The sequence below is a fragment of the Carcharhinus amblyrhynchos genome, chromosome 2 (assembly GCF_965287045.1).
Source record: "Carcharhinus amblyrhynchos chromosome 2, sCarAmb.v2.hapA, whole genome shotgun sequence".
In the NCBI taxonomy this organism is placed as follows: Eukaryota; Metazoa; Chordata; class Chondrichthyes; order Carcharhiniformes; family Carcharhinidae; genus Carcharhinus; species Carcharhinus amblyrhynchos.
Window position 1 is genome coordinate 127,855,650 of NC_137325.1, and position 26,453 is coordinate 127,882,102.

Sequence of the window (26,453 nt, forward strand, 5' to 3'; positions counted from 1 at the left end):
GCAATTGGTGCATAATCGTCACTTAATGGAGATGGAGAGACAACCACTGGAGGATTGAGAATAAAGGGTGAGACTTATTCAGATCAATTCACTGGGACACTTGAGAGCTTGGAGAGGATTGTGGTAATGAGAACATGGCCTGCAGTATTTGCCAAGTATTTTATGGCTTGTGCACAACTGAGTTGACTAGGGCAGCTGAGATGATGTGTGTCATTCGCCAACAAATTGAGAACATCAAGGTATCTCAGGGGAAAAGGAAGGAAGCACCTTGCTAATGAGTGACTATGGATAAGGAAGCTGAATTCGGGGTCAGGTAGTTCATTGAAGTTTGTACTTCCTGCCTCCAACAGAAAGACATGTTGCTTTTAAATGAGACATTAAACAGAGATCACATCTGCCCCATAAGTAATTATAAAGTTTTAAAAGAAAAGCAGAAAAGAAATCTGGTTTCATGGGCAATGTATACCCCAAAATCCACATTGTCAACAGATTGTTTGAACTAATTTGAAACGTTCACTAATGTTCATTATCCAGTTCCTGAGAACTTAGATTGTGCAAATTTATTGGAATTAAAATCATGTTTAAACATATTTCTATTGAGCCGAACAGATCATTGAATCAAAATGTATATAATTAACTCGGGTATCCATTCTTTAAATAGAACAGCAAACTGATTAGGACGTTTCCATGTCTGTGAATGCTATTTGGTGACTTGGTAGTTGTGTTTTGCAATCTTAACAGAAGGAAATTGAGTACAGATTTGTTCTCAATAAGTACTTGTGCAATAATTTGAAGTGCAGTTATTGAAATCTTTGGATTGAAGTAACTAGAATCATAATGCTGATCATTTTTATTTTAGAGTATAAATGTTGATGCAAGCACTAACACTATACCTTCGGGAATACCACGGGAGACACTGCCACCCATACCTCCAACTGCACTGCCGGTGAGTTCTGAGGGCTCCCCTTCACCACCTCGTTCTCCAGAAATCAGGTAAGTTATTTCAATTCTGATAGTTGATGCTAATAATCTGTATGAGTGTATCTTTATGTACCTATGTGATTGGACTTGTTTTAAACATAATTGGACTTGAGGGTGTAATTTAAAATTACGGCAACAGAAAATAATTGATAACATGCAAGGATCTCTTGTGTGACATACGAGAGTAACTGCTTGGACATGATGTTAAAATGCTATTTATTAGCTTTACAGAGTCCATTTTTTTTTTGGAAGTGTGTATACCTGTTGAATTGGACAATCTGTTTGGTATGGAGCCATGTTTCTCAAACTCATCAGAATTGCATCCTGCAATTTCTATTTTCAAATAGTCTTAAATAATCCCACTTTTGTATATTTGCAACTTTTAAGTTGCCTTTTTAATGTAAATGTGTAAGTGTATGTGACATAGCTTTGTCTTAAAGAGGTAGTAACTGTGAATCATTAATTTTTAATCTGGTTTTTGAAGTTTTTTCTTGCTAATCTTTTTCTCCATGTTTTTCTCCCACATTAATCTAAATAGCTTTATCAGTCGATTACTGAAACCTCTGCGCCATCTCCTCCAAAGCAAAATAGAATAATGCTCAATGAGCTTATGGTTACGTAAGAACATAAGAACTAGGAGCAGGAGTAGACCGCCTGGTCCTTCGAGCCTGCTTCACCATTCAATATAATCATGGCTCATCATTTTGTGGACTCAGCTCCACTTACCTACCCACCTCACCACAACCCTTAATTCCTTTACTGTTCAAAAATTTATCTATCCTTGCCTTAAAAACATTCAATGAGGTAGCCTCAACTGCTTCACTGGGCAGGGAATTCCACAGATTCACAACCCTTTGTGAAGAAGTTCCCTCTCAACTCAATTCTAAACCTGCTTCCCCTTATTTTGAGGCTATGTCCCCTAGTTCTAGTTTCACCTGCTAGTGGAAACAACTTCTCTGCTTCTGTTATCTATTCCCTTCATAGTATGCTTCTATAAGATCTCCCCTCCATTCTTCTGCATTCCACTGAGTGTAGCCTCAGTCTCTCTTCATAAACCAACCCTCTCAACTCTGGAATCAACCTAGTGAATCTCCTCTTTACCCCCTCCAGTGCCACTATATCCTTCCTCAAGTAAGGAGACCAAAACTGTACGGTACTCCAGGTGTGGCCTCACCAGCACCTTACACAGCTGCAACATAATCTCATTTTTAAACTCCCATCTCTCTAGCAATGAAGGACAAAATTCCATTTGCTGCCTTAATTACCTGCTGCCATTGCAAACCAACTCCTTGAGATTCCTACACAAGGACACCCAGGTCCCTCTGCACAGCAGTATGTAGCAATTTTTTACCATTTAAATAATGGTCCATTTTGTTGTTGTTCCTACCAAGACAGATGACCTCCCATTTAACAACATTTGTACTCCATCTGCCAGACCCTTGCCCACTCACTTAGACTATCGATTACTTTTTATAAAATGGAGAATCGACCATTTTGTGTTCCTGAATTATATGGCAGTCAACATTATGTATATTAAAATGTATATTTTAAATCCTGAGTTTCAGACAGTTGGGATATAGTGATGAAACATGTTTTTGCTTTGTGTTTCTTATGGTGTTATAATTTTAAATTCTTAAATCTTCTCAGTGCCATGAATCCTAAATGCCTGTCAGCTATGGTCCAGTAAGCAGTCCAGTAGTATCAGAATACAAAGCAAAATCCCCTAAGTACTGGAATTCAGAGAACCACACTAGTAATACTCAGCAGGTCAGCCAACATCTGTGGAGAAAGCAGCAAAGTTGACATTTTGATTTTGGACTTCTGAAACTAATTTTTAGGTCAAACAGCATATAGAAGCAGTGTTTCCAATATTCTATCCTTGTTTTTGTATTATGCAATTTGATGCACCTTTTTGATATTGGAAAGGAGAACTTGTCTCATCAAAATAGTTGGAGCCACTTGTACGAAGGTTATAGCTCGAGTGTGAATAGTGGCTGATATTTTCAGAATTTTGCTAGATAGCAATGAGGTACAGTATAAAGGCCATGCACTTCACGCAGGGAAGACCAGTAAATCCCATTTTCTCCCCACACATGCACACCCCTCTTCAACAGGTTGATGCACGTAGTTGCAATGTTAATGATCAGTTTTTATGCGTTAAATGTCACTGGTAAAGCAGCATTTGCCCATCCTTAATTCATCTTGAAGGTGAGCTTCTACCTTGAATTGTTGCAGTTCGTCTGTGGGTGCACCCACAGTGTTGTTGAGAAGGGAGATCCATGGCAGACATGCCAGGCAGTGAAGCAATATTGTTTGACGTTCGGATGATGTATAGCTCTTGGAAGGGACCTTGCAGGTGGTGAAGTTCCCTATGTTTGAGTCCATGTTCTTCTACGCAGTAGGGTTTGCAGGTTTGGGAGGTACTGTCAAAGAAGCCTTGGCAAGTTGCTGCATTGCATCTTGTAGATGAGAGCAACTGTAGCCACTACGTACCAGTTTAATTCCAATCTAGTAGATAAGAGTGCTACACACATCTGTCCTTCAGACACATTCAGTGTGGTTTTGTGTATGTTCCCAGAACTATTACCTTCTGTAGTTTGTGGTGTTTGACCCGGTTTGCCTGTTAATTCGTGTTTACCTCATGTTAGCTCAATATGTTAGTGTTCTATAGCATTCATTGTTTGCTTGGCTGACTCCTGATGGCAGAAGCTTTTGTTTAAAGCTGTCAAATTGTGTAGCTTTATTTGCTTCAATACATAATTGGGATTTTAAAATTCACTTTTTAAAGTTTCCAATTCACTTCAGCTCTGACGGTGAGTCATCCAGACTTGAAACATTAGCTCTGTTCTCTCTCCACAGATGCTGATTATGAAAGATGGCATTGGCAGATTCCCCTTGCATTGCCCTGTTGTCTTCTATCTGTGTCTAAAGCAGAGTCTGTCCAGCAGACATTTCACTCCTCCATCACCCCCACCATGTTGCCCCCATCCTACTTTACGTTCCCATGCAATTGTAGAATGTACAACACCTGCCCCTTTACCACCTCCCTGCTCACCGCAGGAACTAGGAGCAGAAATAGGCATATTCAGCCCTTCAAGCCTGCTCCGCCATTCAATCAGATTATGGCTGATCTCTGTGGTCTCAAATCCATCTCCCCACCTGTTCCCCATGTCCCTCTTTCCCTTTTTTAATATCAGAAATATGTTGATCTCCCTCTTGGAACTATTCAATGATTCAGACTGCACCACGTGATGGGGCAGTGAGTTCCACAAATTCACTACCACTGCAGGAAGTAGCTGCTCCTCATCTCAGTTTTAAATCTACTGCTTCTCAACCTCTTGTTCCAGGTTGCCCTTGTAAAGAGGAAACATTTGGTCTACGTTTACTTGATCAATCCCTTTTTTAAAAAAATTATACCGTAATCAGATCTCCCTTTCATCTTTTTATACTCCAGTCCTTTTGCAACAAATGCCAACATCCCATTTGCTTTTTTATTACTTGCTGCACGTGCATACCAACTTTCTGCGATTCACGAACATGGGTAACAGTTTGCCTTTCTATTTTTTCTGCCAAAACAGAATACCAGGTTGTCCTTTGTCACAACTGCTTACCTTTGTTCTGCCATGTACACATTTTGATTTCTTAATGGGCTGCTATCAGCACCCTTTTTAGCCATGATCACTACCATTTACATTCCCTTTGCCCTCTTGTCCATGGTATCTTTGCCAATCATCCCTACACCTGCACCTATCACTGGCCCTCTTTTTACTCCCTACTGCTCCCTCCCACCCTCACAGCAGGAGATTTAATCCTATTACCACTTTGCTTTTACTCAGTTATCTGGACTTGAAATGCTAACTCGATTTTCTCTCCACAGATGCTGTGAGACCTGAGATTTTCCAGCATTTGCAGAAATTTGCTTTTATTTGTCTAGCATGGCATTCTCTCTTCCTCCTGTGTTAACTTCAGTTTCCAGCAGGTGGTGCCCAGCACTGTTTTTATGGCTCCTTCTCTCCAAAAGCACTACTTGTATTCAGTGCACCAGTTAGAAATCTTAATTACATCTCTTATGGGCAAATTTGTTCTTTGCACTCTACTAACAGTAAAAATATTATTTGCATAGTAAAAATAATTGGCATAATTAAATGCAGTAAGACTGACAAAATGTATGTCCTGCAGCCATTTAGTAATGGCTTGGTTTTATTCAGTTCCTGCCATGTTAATGCTTTCAATTGGGTTATTCCTTTGTTTGAAAAGCAAGCAGATCCTCTTCCTCCAGTTGTCAGTGCGTGTTTTGTCTTTTTCTTCAATTGTGAAGGTTCTTTCCGTCCTCTCTAGTTCAATTTTTTTTAAAACCTTCAGTAGCGTGCATGCATTCTGGCAATAGATTCTCATAGGGGTGTCTTCCAGCATACAACGTGGAGCATGAAATTTAGAATGAGGCTTTATGTAAAGATGACTCTGGGCCTCCTGCAAAATAGAATCACTCCAGCGTCAGCACTTTAGGATGTTTCTGAACTTCCCCCGTTAGCTGCACAAAGCACACCACAGTTGTCGTGTGCACAATGTGTCTTGAGTTCCAGCTCCAACATTTGTCTCCTTGAATTCCATCTTTGCTATCAGCCACATATCTGCCGATATCTGATTTTTTTTTTTCAAAAAGCTAAAGAATTTCACGGAGCAGCCAGGTATTTCACCGGTTGCTCCCTATAGCAGTCAAACCGGCCATGTTTATTCTGGACAAAGAACATAACATAAGAAATAGGAGCAGGAGTAGGCCATCTGGCCCTTCGAGCCTGCCCCGCCATTCAATAAGATCATGGCTGATCTGTCGTGGCTCAGTTCCACTTTCCCGCCCTCTCCCCATAACCCTTAATCCCCTCTCTTATCAAAAACCCATCAACCCGCTTCTTAAAAATATTTAGCGAGGCAGCCTCCACCACTTCAACGGGCAGAGAATTCCAGATATTTACCACCCTTTGAGTGAAGAAGTTCCTCCTCAACTCCGTTCTAAACCGCCCCCCCCTTTATCTTGAGGCTGTGCCCCCTAGTCCTACTGTCTTTTTTGAGCGGGAAGAGTCTCTCCACCTCTATCCTATCCATCCCATTCATCATCTTATACGTCTCAATGAGATCTCCCCTCATTCTTCTAAACTCTAACGAGTACAAAGCATTCATAGCAGATGGACCTGCTTATAAATTTAGCACCGGGAAATAGGAAACCTGCTAGGTTGCCACTTCCTAAGCAATCAGTAAAGAGTAACTCTTTTGGTTTTTTGTATTTTGAATATTTCCAATACCCCTAAGGCCAAATTGCTTTGCGTGTGTCATGTGGTTGAACTAAGTACTGAACAATGCAACATTTGAAAGAACAAGGAAGAAAGCACACAATTTGTACTGCCAGTCAAAGAAACCAATTGAATTGAGATGTCCAGTTAGTGATTTGGCAGCAGAGGTTGAAAGAATAAAATTTTCACAAGCTTCAATGTGAACAGCTACTTCTGTTTACTGGTGTTTGGTTGCATGCATACTTTTGAGAGAGAAAAGTGCTAGTTTAATAACATTTTCTCTGAGAAAGTATGAAGGGAACTCGGGCAATCCAGCTAGTATGTGATTCTTTGATAATCTTCCCTTGTTTTTGTGTTTGACTCAAAACTGGCACTTCATATGAACCAGACTGATTATTCAGATCTGAGACGGTTCTGGACCATTGCTGATCTGTATCTCAATTTCATTTTCCCAAGTTGGTTCCATGATCCTTGCTACTCTTCCAAAGATATGGATTGTGATCTTGAAAGTTTCAATTGATGCCGCAAGTTCCATATTTCTGTGACTTTGTGAAGTGCTTCTGATTTCTTTCCTGTGTTTCCCACCATAGAACAGCATGTTCCCACCATCTGTAGCTCCTAACCCTTTCTAGATATAATGCTTACATCAGTCCTCAACGTGAGGAATACCAGGCAAGTTCAAAATCTTGCCCATAACTTAATTATTACATTCTGGTGAATCTAAACAATATTCCTTTCAAGGCCAAGCCTTCTGAGGTTCTGGGCCCAAAACTGAAAGCAGTTTGTTGGTATTCAGTAACTTCTGGAAGGAAAAATTGGAAATTAGATTAGGGTGGGGTGCATGCAATCTTGTTTTGATTTCAGCTGGCTATCATTGTGCATCACTGAAACAGTGTGCACTTTAGTTCATGGAGTAGCAGTAGTCAAGATTGTTGTCACTTCATGGCTCAGAAATTGGCCTTTATGCAATGCAGCAGGAATTTTCATAGCCAATGTTCATAAAAATAAGGATTGCTTTTGTGGTGTGTTTTATAGTGAAACAAAGAGCCAAGAAACCAAGCAAAGAGAAACACAGACTCCATTGGAAAGACTGACTGCACCTCTTTCTACTGCAAGTAAATCAGTACAAGTCAACGGAGCAGCCACAGTAAGTGCTTTATCTTTTGGGGAGAACAGATTGTAATGATGTAGCAACTTGTGATGTTAAGAGTAGCTGCATTTTGTTCCAAGTCTAGCCACATTCTGCATCCAGGTATTCCCAACTTTCAACTTTGACTGCTTCCAAATGTTTCTGTAGCTCAATTTTCCAACTTAACTTTGATTTCCGCATACTGGTGCGATGATGTTGCATTGATGGAGCAGCTTTAAATTAACAAAGTGAAACCGAGGAATAGATATCATTTCCTGGCTAAAAAAAGACATCTTAGATTGGAAACCAATGGACAACTCTTATTAAATCGCAATGTACTTATGAACTAGACTGGGAGAACCATGCTGTCCCACATGTTATTAATACTTAAGGTATCTGTTTTTAGTTGCTTTTGGCATGCTGTCCTTGAAATCAACCATAATTTTAAGTTTCAGCTAATATAAAACAGCGTTTTTACTATCGTGAATGTTTGCACGCTCATACATTTTGGGTAATTCTGTACATGACCTGAGCATCTTGCATTCAGATATGTGCTGGAACTACTCCTGCTCCTATTTCTTATGTTCTTATGTCTTAGTCCAGGAGCGTAACAGTAAAATCCCATTGTGATATAAACTGCGTATCTTCCTGCACACATCTGAGCACTGCTTCCTTTTTTCTTTCCAGCGGCGTACTGAAAACACTAATGTGATGATGCCTGATACAAATGTTATGGTTTTTTAATATGGACAGAAAAGGAATGTACACAGTTATGGTTGATTTGATCAAAACTATCTATAGAACCCTCAGCTGAGAATATAAAAATGTCATCCTCTTAGTGGACTCATTTAAATCTTAATCTTGAACATTTCAATTGATGCAACGTTGCCTTTTTAGGCAAAAAGTATTCCATATTTCCACTGCCCTTTTGTGTAAAGATGCATTTTCTGATCTCATTCTGAAATTTCTGAACTCCTCCATCCTCCTCACCTCATCAAAATTCAGTTTTACGATCAATTGTAAATTACCTGTCAGAAATCTGTGATAACTCGGATCAGTTCACATGTCTGAGTGCTCAGTTGCTCATGTCTGAGATTCCAGTCGTAAGCTGATAAATCTGTATGAGGAACCTCCCTCCTGTCTATCACAGGGAAGATCATTGCAATGACCTCCTTCTAACTGCCTCCTTCCAGTGGCTGAGTTAAGTCCTTCTGGAGTATCAGTGCAGTTTGCATGCGTCAAAAGGCACACAGACACGATCTTCACTGTGTGGCAAAGTCAACAAAATGACGAGGAGCAGCAGCCACTGAGCATGGTTTTTTTTTCAACCTCATCAAAACCTTAACTTTTTTAAATTCATTCATGGGACATGAGTGTCGCTGGCTGGCCAGCATCTATTGTCTATCCCTAGTCACCCAAGGGCAGTTGAGAGTCAACCATATTGCTATGGCCCTGGAATCGCATGTCAGCCAGACCAGATAAGGATGGCAGATTTCCTTCCCTAAAGGACATTAATGAACCAGGTGGGCTTTATTGACGTTTGTGGTTTCATGGTCATCAGTGGATTCTTAATTCCAAATATTTTTTAATGAATTCAAATTCCACCATCTGCCGTGGCTGGATTTGAAACTGGGACCCCAGAGCATGAGCTGAGTTTCTGGATTATTAGCTTAGTGGTAATACCAGTAGGCCATTGCCCCCCCTGTACTGTCAACAGTGAAGATTTAGGGAGTACCCTCCTTGAATAGGCTGCTGTCAAATTATTTGCCATCCTTCACATACCCCAGATGAGATGCAAACTGATGAAACCACCTACAAACCCCATCTCGGTGAAATCTCTGGTCAAACAAGGCTGTATCATTGCACTAACTCTCTCCTGCTTTCCTTGCTACAGTACTGCATCTTGCCTCCAGAAAATTGCCCCTCCAATCTGAAGATAATCTACAGGACAGACAAACTATGTTGCCTTCAATACAAGATAATAAATACTCAACTCTGCATTGAGCTTTTGATATGTAGATGAGAAAATGAACCTTTCTCCTAACACCTAGAAAATTAAGGTCCTCTCCCCACAGTAACCCCCCATGTTGATAATGATGAGATCCTGGAAAGTTAAACTTTATTAGTATCACAAGAAAGCTTACGTTAACACTGCAGTTTCCGTATCTTGGGATCCGTCTCTTATCATCGATAACAATTTGCCAGCTGAGCTGGCAGCTAACTGAGGAAAAGAATATTTGTGGATCAGGATTTCAAACTTAACACTAGGTCATGGTTTACTGAGCAACTTTGATTCCTGTGCTCTCTGCTTCAGAGATTTGGACAACTACAGCAGGCACTTCAAGCACTGAACAAATAGCATCATTAATGCCTTTGCAATGTGCCCCAAATTCAATGGCAAGAAAGACAGTCCAACTTCATTGTGCTGTCTCAATCCCTCAGCATTGATGTGCTAATCAATCAAAACCACTTCTGCTGGGCATGTCGTTCAAATGCCTTGACATAAGACTCTTGAAGCAACTGCTCAACTCTGAACTCGATCACAGCAAAGGATCCTAAGAGGACAGTAAAAATACATTTAGAAATGTGCTTGGCATATCATAACATTCAACATTATGGGCCAAGTGCTGGTAGATGGGATGAGGTGGGAGTTCAGGTGTTTCTCCCTTGTCGATGCAGACTTGGTGGGCTGAAGGGTCTCTTCTGCACTGTATGATTCTTCAAAATATCCCTAAAAGGTTAAAACATGCCATCAAACCATACACATCGACTCAAAGGAGACGCTGGCTTGTGACTGCCCCTCATGTAGGAAGGCACCAAATAGATCAAGCTATTTCTGGAGCTTGCAGAGGTGAACTCTGGGTATGGAAGGGAGTACACAAACCTCCTGTAACCTCATTTTAATTCATGGGGTGTGGGTTTTGCTAGCAAGGCCTTAACGCTTCAAGTGCTAGCTGCCCTATGTGTAGCATAGTATGTAGATCATGTAGTGACATAAGAATTAGGATCAGAAGTAGGCAAATTCAGTCTTTTGAGCCTGCTCTGTCATTAAATCAGATCATGGCCGATCTCTCCCTGGTCTCAAATCCACTTCCCCACCTGTTTCCCATATCCATCTTTCCATTTTGTAAATTAGAAATATGCCTGTCTCCTTCTTGAAATAATTCAATGATTCAGACTGTATTGCTTTATGGGACAGCGAGTTCCAAAATTCACCATCCTCTGCAAGAAGTAGTTCCACCTCATTTCAATTTTAAATCTACTGCCTCTCAACCTCTACCTGTGACCTCTTGTTCGAGATTTCCCCATAAGAGGAAACATTTGATCTATATTTAAAGTCATGGAAACCCTACAGTGCAGAAGGAAGCCATTCGGCCCATTGACTCTGAGCTGACAACAATCCCACCCGGGCCCTATCCCTGTCAACCCACATTTGTCCCATTAATCCCTCTAATCTATGCATCCCAAGACATGAAGGAGCAATTTAGCATGGCCAATTCATCTAATTTCATACGTCAACTCTCATCCCTGGAATCAATATGGTGAACCTCTTCTGAACTGCCTTTAATGCCACTACATCCTTCCTCAAATAAGGAATCCAAAACTGGATGCACTACTCCAGATGTGGTCTCCCTAACACCCTATGTAATTGCAACAATATTTCTCCACTTTTATACTCCAGTCCTTTTGCAATAATTGCCAATGTCCCATCTGCCTTTTTTATTATTGCTGCACCTGCATACTGACTTTTTATAATTCATGAACATAGACACCTAGATCCCTCTGCCCAGACGCTTTTTGAATATGCTTTCCATTTAGGTAATTTACCTTTCTATTTCTGCCAAAATGATTAACCTATCACTTATCTGTATTAAACTCCCCCTGCTAAATTTTGGCCCATTCTCCTAGCCTAATCAGATATTCAGAGATGGCCAAAAAGTCTAAAGTGGAAGGAAGTCATCCCTAATCCTGAGGGACTGTCTAACTGGTAATTCTCTCCTCTATCCTAAGCAACAAAATGACACTACGATTTTCTGGCCCAAAGGTACAATTTTTGAGAGTTTAAGAAACAAATGTGACTCAACCATCTTCAGTAGGTTCTGGACAATTGCCTATCATAAGTTCCATTATTTTCTCCTTTTGCGTTTTATTCAAGAAAGCAGAATCTATAAAGTACTTTTCATTGACTTTTCAGATCCCTGCACCGCTGGTAATTTGCCGTCTTTCCCCACTTTGAAAACTGATAAGTACTCACTAAGCCTACCATTTGTTTTATCCATTCATGGTCACACCTGAAACTTTAATTGGTCTGCATGCCCCATTGCCACTTTGTGTATTCCAACTCCATGCCAAATCCTTTGACTACAAACCTATGCTTTTTAAATCTGCACAAATTCATTGTTTTGTAACATAACCTGCCAAAAAATAATTTATTCACACATCCGGTGAAACTACGCAATCTCCACGTTCTGTTCAGGGGTTCACGTTAAGACATTTAACATCTTTCAAACTTTGTGTGAGCAGTCCATGATTGGATATTTGCCATAGATCGTCAGTTTTAGGAATATGAGTTGAGTCCCAGTGTAGGTTTCTTTATTGCATTGAAAGTTATCTGGCAGAGTTAATGTTCTTCACAGCCTTTAATGTGAATCAGCTGAATTTGAGTTGGCGTTTAAACAGTGCTTTAAGCTTTTTAAAATCTACGGTTGTGCTCCAGTTTCATTTGGATCAAGAGGTTGTTGCGTTATTTTGTTCATATGGTCAGAACTGTAACCTAATTTAATTCATTCATACAGCATGGGCGTTGCTAAGTAGGCCCTCTATTTATTCCCAACACTAATTTGATATCACTGCATGCTAATACATGTGGCAATAATAAAAATATTGTTTCTTGCGTGCTATACAGACAAAGCATACTGTTCGTAGTGAAGGAAATGAGATGCAGAATGTAGAGTTTCAGTTGTAGCTAGGGTGTAGAGATAGACGAATTTAATGCAAGGTAAGGCCATTCAAAAATCTGACAGCAGCAGGGAAGAAGTTGTTCTTGAGTCAGTTGGTACGCATCCTCAGACTTTTGTATCTTTTTCCCGATGGAAGAAGGTGGAAGAGAGAATGCATGGGGTCCTTGTTTATGTTGGCTGCTTTGCCGAGGCAGCGGGAAGTGTAGACAGAGTTAGTACACAGGAGGCTGGATGTTCTCGGAGGTGGTGGTAAACCACCATCTCGACAACTGAGTGATTTGATGGACCTTTTCCAGAGAGAGGTTAGAAGTCAGCCCCAGAGCTGTTGTCACACAGACCGGACTGGTTAAATGTCCCTAAAGGACATTACTAAACAGGATGGGTTTTCTCATCAATCGTGTAGCGATATTAGCTTTATTTGCATATTCAGGTTTATTTAACTTGTGGTGCCCAGCTGTTAGCAAGGTAGGCACAGTGGTTAGCACCACTGCCTCAGCATTGGGTTCAATTCTGGCCTTGGGTGATTGTGTGGAGTTTGCACATTTTCTGTGTCTACGTGAGTTTCTTCCGGGTGCTCTGGTTTCCTCGCACAGTCCAAAAATGTGCAAATTAGGTGCATTATCTATGGTAAATGTGTGTGGTTACGGGAATAAGGCGGTGGACTGGTCCTGTATGTGAAGTTCTTTCGGAGAATATGGTGCAGACTCAATGAGCCTAAGTGGCATGTTTCCAATGTAGGGACTTTGTTCCTCAATTGGAACTAATGTCTCTGGTTCAAGAGTCTTAGCCCCTGTTCAGTAACATTAACATACTGCTGCCATCCCAGTAAAATTCCTCATGTCAATATTAACAGAGCCCAAAGTTGTTTTACATAACGATTTGGAAAGCCTGAAATATGAGTTTCAATGTGAAAACCCAGAATAAAGAACTGATCAGTGAACAACCAAGTGGGTGACTGAATACATTCTTCACTTTTCAAAAAAATGTATTCTTCATAAGGTATGGCCCTCCTCAGGCCTAGAGCATGTTTTGCTTTTGGGTCGTCTTCTACATAGAACATAGAACATTACAGCGCAGAACAGGCCCTTCAGCCCACGATGTTGCGCCGACCAATTAAAAAAGCAATGACCCTCTAACCTAAACCAATCCCTTTCCATGTCTTCTGTTGGGTATTGTGCAACACCTTGGAACAATCTGGCCATGTTGAACACACAATGTGTGGTATTGCATGCTTGCAATATCAGTGACATTTACGTGTGCATTCTTAGCGTATGGTTTCCCAGAGGTTATCAAGCTAGGCTACAGCATGTGGAAGATGCATATCATTCAAAGAATGAAGATAGCTGTATTGATGATCTATCTGCTGAGTGCTTATTTGAAGTAGCTGTGATAGTGCAACTGTAGGTATATTAATTCCTTAAAACTGCCTTCCACTAAATATGTTCAAACAATTTAATCTATACTACTGACTTTTCACATTTTCAATGCTTGTTGTAAGCTCGTAGAAGACTTGCGCAGGCAGACTTTGTTCACCAGGTTTGAAGCACTCTTTTTTTTGTCAGCAAATGCATTAGGTAAATCTTCCATTTGTTTTTTTAAATAGATCAGTGGTTGATTAATGTGTGTAGATGCCTTTTTAAATTATGCATCAGTTCCATGCTAATTTTCATAGTATGGTGCATGGAGATGTCAGGACTGCTAAATTTAGCTTGCAATGTTGTGTAGTTCCAGCACATTGTTTTACATTGTCAATTTGTGATTCCCATTTTATATTTTAAAGTGACCATTGATTTTTCTAGCTAACACATTAGGCTTTTAGAACATAATTGTGCTGTGGGAGATTTCATGGAATTCTGCTCTGTATTTTGAGATGAATTATGCAGTGATGGTGCCACTTGAATATTGAGGCAGGATAGCTGGGTGGATATATGAAATGGGAGCCAATGTTTTAATTTTGTATGCAGGTGATTGCACCAAGGTCTGGGACTTTGGAGCAAATTCAACAGACAAAGCATTTCTGTGAAGTAGACTTTTCTAAGGCTATGGGTCACAATAATTAGACTCCTCATTGTGTAACTGAGTTCCATGGTCTTGTATGTGCTGCCAGCACATGACTACATCTTTTCATGAGCTTTACCCATTTCCTATCAGTCTTTGGAGCATTAAAAACTAAGTACGTATACTGTTGATGTGGAATACTTTGCCAATCAGTGTCGTGGACTGAGAGAAAAAATGATTTGACTCTTGCCAGTTTCTGAACTACAAATTATTCCTGCTGCCTGCGCCCCAATCCAAAAAAAAGCAGCCACTGAAAGCATTTGTTGTACTGCAGAATCTGTGTAGCTGAATTTCTACACTGTTCTCCATGATTGGAAGCCTTTCACATATTAATGCACATATCTGGTGCCAGTAGACAGTTCATATTGTCTAGATGTAGTGTGTGGGAGATGTAATTCTGTCAATTTCATTGGTCTCCCAGCTAAGTGTCTACATCCCAGATCCAGAAAAACTACTACTTCTGGGAATGAGCAAAATTTAATGTGGCAGCAACATAAAATTACATAACCTTTTCCTGAACAAATGAAAAGTTTCAATGGTGTAGTCCAAAAATTAGGCTTGGGCTAGTAGCTCTGTGTTAATCTACTAAAATTTAGATCCAACCTGGCAGTTTGAAAATGTGAAAGAAATCTCAACACCAGCTTAAAGTCCAACAAGTTTATTTGTAGCAAACACCCCAAGCTTTCGGAACACGTTGTTCCTTCCTCAGGTGGCTGACCCAAGATTGCAGTGATCAAAATTTGTTCATGTGTCATTTAAAGTCCCTATTGGTTAGAGAAGGAAGACTGACTGCATCACCACAACAATGCAGTTGACTCTTGACTTAACTCTCGGATGGCCTAACAAGGCACCCTGGTTTATACTACGACAGGTAGGTGTGGTTTATGTTGCTCAATAGACAGCAAATGTCATTTTTCCCAGGGATACCAACATGAAGCAATTTTTTTTCCAGTTTTACTCATTTGGGATGATTCCTGCCTGATGCAAAGTTTAACACGTCTGCAATAAATAGGAGAGTATGCAGTTTGTGTTTGCTATGGGTGCAAAGAGTTGATTCGTAATGAAAATATAAGTTGTCCTAATCCTTTTGCTTGTAATTCCTGCCTAGTGTGCTAGGAAGTACTGTAAGGCTCAAATAATTCTTAGTTTTCTTCCATTGGAATTTCTTTGTTAGGCACTTGGGGCTTTACTATATTTTGAGGAGTAAATTATGACCTTTTAGTAACTATTGGAAGTGTTCATTGTGCCATTTTGAGACGACTTCACTGGTGTAATACTGAAATGGTGAAAATGCGATTGGCAAAAGGAGTTGATTTGTGGGGGTTTTTGCTAAGGAATACATTTGGGTAGAGTAGTATGTGGGAAGAGAAGTAATTTTGATAGTGTACCCAAGACATTTTTTATTTATTCGTGGGACATTGGCTGGCAAGCATTTATTGCCCATCCCTAGTTGCCCTTGGAGGGCAAATGAGAGTCAGCCACATTGCTGTGGCTCTGGAGTCGCATGTCGATCAGACCAGGTGAGGACAGCAGATTTCCTTCCCTAAGGGACATTAATGAACCAGATGGGTTTTTCCAACAATTGACTGATTTTGTAGGTTCTTAGTTCCAGATATTTTTTGTTAAATTCAAATTATACCATTTGTCATGGCTGGATTCAGACTCTGGTTCTGAGGACATTAGCTGAGTTTCTGAATCAGTAGCCTAGTGATAATACCACTAGGCCATCACCTCCCCTAATACATACTCTGGAACAAAGTAAATGGAGTTTTATGACCCTGTATTTAGTCTTAAACTGTTTGCCTAGTTCCAATTTTCAGAAAAATTTTTCTTTTTAGTCTTAACACCTTCAAGTCCTGTGTCTCAAGATACTTGATGTGGAGATGCCAGCATTGGACTGGGGTAAACACAGTAAGAAGTCTGACAACGCCAGGTTTAAGTCCAACCAGTTTATTTGATAGTAAACTCAAGCTTTCGAGGTTTCCCCCTTTGTCAGGTGAATGGAGAGTACTGAGGCCAGTCTCCGTCAGGTGAATGGAGAGTACTGGCCTCAGTACTTCACCTGACAAAGAGGGAAACCTCGAAAGCTTGTGAGTTTACTATCAAATAAACCGGTTGGACTTAAACCTGGTGTTGTCAGACTTCTTACACTCAAGATACTTGCCAGCCAACGAAGTAATATTAAAGTGTACTCTCTTGTGATGCAGGCAAATATGGCAGCCAATTTGCATACAGCAAGTTTCCACAAAGTTTCTGGAGTCAGTTCAGCTCGGTTAGCCAAACAACTGGTTAGCAATGCAGAGCAACGCTAATAGTGTGGGTTCAATTCCAGTACCGGCCATGGTTATTCATTTGTGTCTTAATACCTTCTCAACCTTGTCCTTCGTCTGAAGTGTGGCAATCCCCTGGTTAAATTACCAGCCTATTGTTATCTAGGAATATGGCAACTTTACATAAAGCACTAAAGAAAAACCTAACTTTTTTCAAATAAATGTTGGTAAAACTCCCATGTTCTCCACGTGGCACCATAGGAGTTTATTTTATTCATTCAGCAGATGTGGGTGTTGCTGGCTGGACCAGATTTATTGATCATCCCTACTTGCCTTTGAACTGAGTGGTTTGCAAGACCATCTCTTGTGCCCATCTGAGAGCAAATGGGATTTTAATTTAATGTTTGATCAAAAAGATGGAATATTTGACAATTCAGCATTTTCTTATCACTGTAGAATGAAGTGCCACCCTGGATTCTGTGCTGTGGTATTTGGAGAGCCCATGATCTTTCAATTGAAGCTTTTTGATGAAACATCCTTTATGCTGTCCTGACTAATTGAGTAGCACAGTTGAGCAAGTATTCGTTGGCTATCCCTTGCTTTGAGGATGACTTCTATTTGAGATGGAGATTCTGCCCTAGGTTGTCTTTGACTAAACAGGTCAATTCTTGGCCCACAGATCTTTGGGCAGGATACCTCATGAGGTAGGAGGATCCAGAATGCAGGATGTTGTATCTTTTCTCCATACTCCATGTCACCAATAAGACAGTGACTCGAAATGTGGTGCAGCTGGATGGACTTGTCATTTTGAACAATTAGCAGCAATCAGTTGATGTCAACACTGCTCTACTTCAAGGAGAACTTAGTGGTTTTGAAGCATTTTCTCATTTTTGTTGTGATAGTTGGTCCTGCAGGTTGTCACTTCCAGTGTTTCCTTGTATCTCCTCCTGATACTGATCGTGCTTCAGTTACATACTCCGGACAGGCACTAATCAATCACAATCTTTTGGTCATGGATGCTCAGTTGTCTCGGTTATATTTCTCTCAGGAGCATGATGCAAGGGGCTGTGTTCAATCACTCCCTGTTCAAGGCATAGCAACAGTCATGGTCCAGTAGGCTTCTGTACTTGCGCTTCACACTGCAGACCCCCGCAGCCTTGCTCCTCCTTAACCTGATACAGCATTTGCTCTTTTAACCTTCAGATTTTGCTGGTGTCTTTTTGAAGACCCATTAGGATACACTTCAATAGTTGGCACAACATCTCCATTGAAGACGATTGCAACATTCCTGAAGTGGGTTGGGAGGTGTTGGAACGGTTATTTTCTTCGCACATATGTAGGATGAATGAAAAGAGCCTTACTGACCAAATATGGGCAAAAGAGGTGAATTCTAGAAATGAAATGAGTGACTGCCCTTGACATCAAGGCAGCATGTGACTAAGTGTGGCATCAAGGAGCCATTCCAAAACTGAAGTCAATGGGAATAAGGGGGGCAAATCTCTCCCCTGGTTGGGGAGCACAGTTGTTTGTTTGGAGGTCAATCATCTCAGCCTTGGGGCATCACTCAAGAGTTCCTCAGGGTAGAGACTTAGGCCCAACTTCAGCTGCTTCATCAATGAAATTTCTTTGATTACAAAATCAGAAATGAGAATGTTCATGTGCTCAGTGTTCAGCACCATAGGTTCCTCCACATTGACGCAGCCTGAGCCCAAATACAAAAAGATCTGGACTGAACTGGACTAGACAAATAAATACTGTGCTGCCAAGAACAGGTCAGCGGCTGGGAATTCTGTGGTAAGTAACTGGCCTGACTCCCTAAAGCCTATCCACTATCTGCAAGGCACAAGCCAAGAGTATGGAGTATCCTGCATTTGCCTGTGCAACTCTCAGCAGCACAAGAAGCTTTCAAACCTGCCAACGTGAAGGACCAGGGCAGCAAATACATGGGAACACTCTGTCCACACATCTTCCTGACTTGGAACTGTCACACTACCTTTGCTATCACTGCGTCAACATCCTGGAACTTCCTTCCAAATAGCACTGTGAATGTAGGTGCGTCACATGCAGTTCAAGAAGGCAGCTCATTTGCACCTTCTCAGGGTCAATTGGGGATGGGCAATAAATGCTGATTTAGCCAGCAACACCCACATCCTGTGAAAGAATAAAATGCCTACCAGCTTTAAGGACCTCCAATCAGAATATCTTCAAGGGTACTGGCTTGTTGTTTGCCATCCATTTTCCTGTTGCAGGAAATGGAATCTACCACGGTACTGCGAATAGCCTGGAGAGGATAAGCTGCCACTGGATTCAATTGGAATTGTTGAAATGTTGTTCTTGATGTTGGGATGGCATTGTCATCCTTGAGAGACACCATCATGTGATCAAAGCAGATTTTGTCCCTTTGACCTTTGGTCTTTGGATGGTTTCAGAAGAGTTTCATGTCATGATGGTCAGCATGTTGTTGGATCTCTCCAGCTGTCTCTCCCGCCATTTATCTTCAAGATTTGTCTTTGTTCAGCCTTGAGCTGTTGGAAAGCTTGTGTTCTTGATTTGATTTGTGTTGTTCAGGCAGTGAAGGCTGCTCATGTTCATCTTGGGACATCACATACTTCAGCATTTGTTTTCATTGAACCAGTCCTGGTGACAATGATGCTCAAACCTCAAGGGTACAGCTGATCTTATTTGATTCCGCACCACCTGCTGTTGAGGACTTCTTGGACTATAATCTGTTTGACACCTATCCCTGACCTTGTGGCCGTGGGTCGCCCTACCAAGAGTATGTATTTGCACCGCAACCACTCCAGAGATGGTCAGAAAGCACAAGTCTCTTCCCCGAGTCACGGAGGAGGAGTGCAAGTACTAAATGTCTTGGGAAACGTCCCCATCTTTTAAAATCACAAACATTTGTTAAATTATCACAGTGCTATATGTGAAGATTTTGTTGTTTGCAAGATGGCACCACATTTGCCAAGTAAAATGATACATCACACATGAGCTTTAAAGCTCATGAGCAATGTAGTAAGGAACTATCAATACAAACCTGTCATTCATCATTCTGTAATTTATTTTCCATCTTCCAGTGGTGTAAGCTTTTGGTATAACATTGCATTGAGTGTGCTGTGGTAATGGTGACATTGTTGTTTCAGATACAGGATTCTTGATATTAGCACAATTAAACTGTCATGCACAATGAACCTGATGGTATGCTACCCAGGAGATGAAACATTCAAAATGTAACTGCTTTTAAAACGTTTGTTGAGACTGCAGTGGCCTTTAACCGGTAATGCACCATTCCTCCATAGATGCAGAGTAACTCCAGGCATGGAATCAGACAGGAGTGCTGACGCTACAAGCTTGGTATTAGTGTAATGCACAGCAAGGGTATGCATAAACTCATTGCAAGGATGAATGCACGTTGAGCATTTGTATCCTGAAGAGATGATTGTTCTTTCTGTAAAATTGCAGAATGATAAGTGCATACTGTAGATGGACAAAATTAATCCTTTGTTCATCTACACCTGAGCTTGAAAAAACAAGGTTGCTCAGATTTTCTTGCAAGATTGCATTGTATTTGCTTTGCTAGACAAATCTTAACTTCTTGATTTTTTTTTCATTCCGAGAGCCCATTGAAAAAGTGGGCAAGAATAAGCAGTGAAGTTGGGTTACTTAGACATTTCGTAACAGTTCCATGCTGGTTCGGGATCAGCCTTGACTATCAGTCTGTTTGTGTATAGATCCCTTTAAGATATGACTAATCCTGTGAGATATTATTTTCAACTTAGTTTCTGCTGATACCATATTTCATAATAGCATAGAACTTGATGTTGAAATTTGAAAATTCTTAATTTCTGTCAATGCAGACTCCATCAGCATTAACTTCAGGATAGCTCTCTTGCAGGAGGTGAAAGTTTGAGTTCATAGGATCATACAATCCCTGCAGTGCTGAAGGAGGCTATTTGGCTCATTGTACCTGCACTGACTCTCCAACAGATCAAGGCCCAAGGCTCTAATCCCATGTGTTTGCCTCGCTAATTTGCTAACCTACACATCTTGAGAGACCAAGAGTCTACTTAGCTTGGCCAATCCACCTTTGAATTGTGGGAGGAAGCTGGAGCACTTGGAATCCCATGCAGATAGAAGGACATGAAGAACATGAACACTCCACACAGACAATGAATGACCTGAGGCTGGAATTGAACCAGGATTCCTGGTGCTGGGAGGCAGCAGTGCTTACCGCTGTGCCGCCTTAACCACTGTGTCACTGTATTGCTTGCACTTCTGAACCTGAATGCATATTATTGGTTAATACTCTTACAGCACCCAGTATGTTAATGTCTGTGGTACCTCCTTGAGACATTAAAGGCCAGATCCAGTCTGCACTTGGATGGATGTGGAAGATCCCGTGATACTATCCTGAGAGCAGCAAAAACTTGTGTTTGTGAATTCTTTGGCGCTTCCTTGCATTACTGCACTGAGTACAGTTCAGAAGTAACTAATTGGCATTAAAGCACTTTGGGGCATCCTTACATCATGAAAGGTGTTGTACTTGTACAAATGCAACTTATTTCTTGAATTGCATGGTTATGTCACTCATCTAGGAAGAATTAACTTGCATCACTTTAATGGACTAAATTGGACACAAGAAATACTTTAGTGATTTAACATGCTGTTGATTCATTATTGAATTTAAACCATACAAAGTCTTGTATGAATGTGAATTGTTTTTAATGTGTTATTGATTGCTTTTATTTCCACAGGAACTTCGAAAACCTAGTTATGCTGAGATTTGCCAGAGAAGTGCTAAAGAATCTCTAACACTACAGCCACAGAAGGAGCAAAAACCCAACACTGCAGTCAGCAACAAAGATGACAAAAAAGTTCTGGAAAACCCAGTTGATAAAGAGTCTAAAAATAAAGACCTATCTGTTGGGAAGGCAAACCCAGGAAAGCCTAGAGACCAGCGAAGACAATCGGGTCGGAGAACACCCCCTCAGGGCATCAACAAGCGTACAAATAAAGAGCAACACACACCCCCAAAATCACCTAACTGAGGATGCAGAAATTGTGGCATTGATTAAAAGGTCTGGTCTGTTCAAGTGTAAATCCCCCCCCCAAAGTCTCCAATCAGAGCACAGAGGTTGTTGAAATAATGGGTTGCTGGAAAAGGGCTTGAAGGCAACAAAAAGCACTTTTTGTATTGAGTGAGAGTGTAATACTATTGCCTTAGGCTACCACTTTTCAGTATTTGGTGAAATGTTGTGTAATGTCTACTGTAACTTAATCTCTTGCTCAGTTATGGATTGGGAAAAGATTATTTGCCCATTTGAAGGTGGGGGGGAATAAATGGAACCATGATCAGCAAACTGGCACGAGTATAATGCTGTGGGCCAGAATGTGGTTTTTTGTTCAGCGTGATTTTGTTTGCTGTAATTACACAAGAATAAAATGGGGAGCAGTGGACATTGGATCTACTTCCAAGCAGTGTTGCAGGTGGTTTTCTGTTCCACAGATCTATTTAGCACGGAATATGATCAGTGTGTGAATACTGACATTTAAAACAAAATATTTTTTTTTACATAGAAGGTAGTGGCTTGAAGTACAACAAATCTCAAACCCATTAATTAGATGTTAGTGGGAAGTGATTGGAGTCATAACCTGGATGGTAGATTTAACAGAAAAAAACTCTAGTTTCTTTCCTTTCTGTTTTGGGTAGATTTCCATTGATCTTGATGCTTCAGAATTTACTTTTGCACTGTTAATAGTAAGCGGCCAGTTGATTTTTGGATAAGGGTAGGGCTACTGTCTAACGTGTGACACAGTGATTATGAATCACTTCAAAAAGGCTGGTTTATGTACCTCTGTGCTCTAAAGTAGGTGGCGACGGTTCTTTATTTTTTAATGCTTGTTTCCAAGTTTTTTTAAAGAGAAACTCCCAGTCAATACACTGGCACCTTTTGGTTATTGGTACCTTGTAGAGTACTTGAAATGGGATGAGAATTAAAGTTTGGGAGTGGAATTCCTTCAAATTTTCTCACGTTTTTGTCTTGCCAGTTTTTTCTAATAGCGATTCATCTTTGCTGTGGAAAATGTTAGATTAGTTGCTGAGTTTTCTTTTAAAATATATAATTTCGAAGGACAAGAGTGCACTGAGTCTACTGCCATCTTCTAATGTTGCAGGTGATATGTGGATGCTTCTTGTTTTGCTACACAGGAAGAAAGTATTGGCTTTTTAAAAATTCCTATGGCTAGTAGTCATAGTAACCCAGACTAATATAACTGCTTCAAACAGAAAGCAGTACAGCACTAGGCACAAGCTTGCTGGTCATAGGAGAAAATGGGTAAGTTATTCCATAAAGGGTATTATTATTTCAACAACTGTGTTCTTTTCATGCTATAAATTAATTTCCATCCAGTGTCAAAATGAGAAACTTGAATTTCATTTTAAACTTGAAAATGACTTTGCCTTAACTTTTGTACGAGACAGATTTAGATGTTGCTATAACTGACCCCGGAGGGTTGGAATGGGCAAGATAAAAGGTTACTCAGTTACATCTACTGTCACTAGTCTTACTGGGTAAATCAAATGTGTGCGAACTAGCAGTAAATAGCATTTTTTTGTAATATAATTTATGAAAGATCTTAAAAGTTGGATCCTTTTTCAGATTGTTAAAAACCCTGTAAATGCAAAAATAGTCAATACTGTATTAAACTTGTGCACTTGGAAGTGTGTGCTTTGCTTGTACAGTTGTAAATAATCAGAACATATAAAAGGTACCTTTAAAAAAACTGATATAAAAATATTGATATTGTTGGCATATCCTCAATGTTGCTGTTGAGCTGGATGTAGCAAAAAAAAATTAAGTGTTGTAGTCTGGATATTTTTTTTCTGATGTGCTGAACTGATTCTGCCTTCACTGCAAAAGGGGAAATTGGGGAAATGCAACAGTAAAATAAATGGCCTTTTCCCATTAATTCTCTCCTCTCTTTTTGTTTCCTCCGCATCTCTTCTCACCCCCCCCCACCCCCACCAAAAAAAACCTGGTTACTAATAAAACAGGTTCTAAAGTGTTTGTCAGCCTGTTGATTTGCATCATTATTTTTAAATCTTAATTAACATCTCAGGTAACTTTTAAAAAATGCACACGTCAAACAGGATGAAATTATGTATAAACTTAAGTAATATAATTGAATGGTAGAAAATAACTAAAGCTGTTGTGCCATTGCATTCTTCTTTTACTAAGAACTCTTTTTTTTCCCCTGGTGCCAGTGTGTGCAGCAGTTTGACAACTTGTGTTGGGTTTAAGTCAACTGTGGGTTAATTTGCTTGGCTGCTGAGAGTATGGTGATGATCAACTGCATCTGGTAAGAATTGCTGATCACACAACCAATTCATTAACTTGTAGCCAACTGGTACATTTTTTTATTGTGATGTTCAGCATCCCGCTATAAGTGTGAGTGCACTGTTAATTATTTGCTGTTTTTTTTTAGTGAAGGGCACACAATTACTTGATTTCTGTTACTGGAGCGGGGAACTTTGACCATCTCTCTGATCAGGAGGTTATATTGGGTACTGCTATTTCCACGACAGCAGCTCAATATTAAATTGCATTGTTTTAACTGTCATGTCTAAGTTGCTGTGTCAAAGCACACTGGCATAAACTTGATCTAGGCAGGACATTTGAAACAGCGGATAAAGCACTAAAAATGAGTAAATCTACCAACATAAAACAGCTGCCTGTTTATATGTTGCTCCTCAATAAAGTTACGTAGAGTAACAAACTACACAGTGTATTGTGAATGCCGGAACTACTACACAATTGATGTCATTGAGCTGTTAACATTAATCTGTTGCAGCCAATCATAAAGATCCCTTTTGTCTGTCTGCATGTAATGCAGTTTAAAAAAAATCAGGAGATGGCCTTGAAGATGCCTATTGCTGTATTTACTTCGGCTTGTTGCAATTTTGTGTACTGTAACCAATTACACTAACAACAGTGGACAGTTGAGGATTTTAAGGGGGAGGTAATGGCAGAACCTGCTTTGGAGTAGAAATCTATTGCAAATATTGAGGGTTTTTTGTTTTGTTGTCTTAAAATGCTGCGATACAAACTGGAATCAAGCTTACATGTAAACTATTGGTAATTTAATTTTTCTTTGTGTCACAATGCAAAACTGTCTCATTTGAAAATGTAGCTTATGAAAAATAAATTGAGTTAGCAATTGTAAAGTGAATTTGCTGTTTCGGTGTTCTCTGCAATATGAATAAGACTGACCCCTAAAGAATAATTGTTTTATTTCATCTTTCCACTGTACCACAATATAAATGAGTCGTAAAAGATATGCATTTTTTTGACTGTTTCCTCTGCTTATCAAATTTCGACTCCTAGTTGAAAACAATCTAGGAGGTAAACATCAAGGCACACTTAGTTGAAAGAACTCACTTTCTTGAAGCTTTGAAATGAAATGTCTGGGGGCTTCTGTTTGACAGCAAATTATATAGAAACAAGGTAAAAGGCAAATAGGGGATTTTCACAGTAACTTCGTTGCAGTGTGAATGTACATCTACTTGTGACAAATAAATAAACTTTAACTTTAGGATTGTTGGAAATTGATCATTTGCGATGATCAAAACTTAAATCTTAAGATCCAGGTTATTTAAAATTTTGGAATTGTTTCAGAAAATTGCGTAATGGCAGTTCTGGAGTTAACATTTCTCAATTTGCATGTACACAAAGGAACATGATGTGCAATGTGGTGCTTTCCTTCATTCATGTCTCAAACTACAATTGAATGGTTTCTTGTGTTTTATGTTAAATATGTTTCTGGCTTGAAATGAGTATTGGGGAAAAGAGGCGTGCTGTCAAAGCTTTTCATCTCTCAAGCATTAGTGAACCACATTGTGAGCCTGACTAGACATTAAATTGCTTGTTCGTGTAATTCCTAGCACACAGTTATTTTGCAAGTGCTGTCCAACTCACTGAATCACAACTAATGTAAGACATTATGTTCTGAGTTTTGCAAGCACTGGCTAATTACCTATTGTGGACAACCTAGTGGATGTGCAATTTGATATGATCTGTCAGCCATTAGAACTTGTGGCCTATGTCCTGGTCTCTTGTGCATCATTAATTTCATCACTCCAGCTTTGGCATGTTTGCCTTTAGCAGGTTAGTCTCAATGCTCCATAATTCCCTCCATAAAACTCCGTTTGTCTACCTCCTTTCTAAAACACTCCATAAAACCTATCTCTTCTGTTAATCTTTTGAATCGATGTACTAATATATCCTTGTGTGACTGTCCAGCTGAAGTTTCAACTAATAGCCATGTGATTTACGCAGCCATTCCAAACTACACAATCTCAACAAAAAAGTTGGGAGGCGTAGCAGTGAATAAACATATGAAACACCTTCAAATGAACACCAGAATTTCTTGCTTCGGCACAAACCTCATACCATGTGCATGGTCCCAAAGCTCCATTAGCCTTACACCACCATTATCTTCAGTACCCTCACTTCCTTTTCTCCTCCTCGTGATCATCATTCTGTCCTTTAAAAATCCGTTTCCTGGAATCAAGAATGTTTCTGTCGCAAGTATTAACTTGACACGTGGGAGGTTATGAGGTCAAAGACTTATCCAGAGATTCAACAGGCTTCAGCTAAACTCTTCCTTCTGCTTCTCAAGTTCAGAAGCATTATTCTTTGCTTCAATGCCTTCAGCTTGAGAAGAATGGACAGATGAAACGTGCTTTATTTTGGAACTTTGGCCT

At 40.1% G+C, this 26,453-nt stretch overlaps 1 protein-coding gene across 1 annotated transcript in view; it reads left to right on the forward strand.

Annotated features, from left to right (window-relative positions):
* The window catches only part of larp4b (La ribonucleoprotein 4B), a 116,676-nt gene extending 91,546 nt beyond the window's left edge, over positions 1 to 25,130 (forward strand). Inside the window, exons 15-17 of the mRNA XM_080212633.1 lie at positions 860 to 993; positions 7,305 to 7,416; positions 21,445 to 25,130. Coding sequence (XP_080068759.1) covers positions 860 to 993; positions 7,305 to 7,416; positions 21,445 to 21,738 — 540 coding nt within the window. The 3' untranslated portion in view covers positions 21,739 to 25,130. The remainder of the gene's footprint in view (positions 1 to 859; positions 994 to 7,304; positions 7,417 to 21,444) is intronic.
* The last annotated feature ends 1,323 nt before the right edge of the window (positions 25,131 to 26,453 follow it).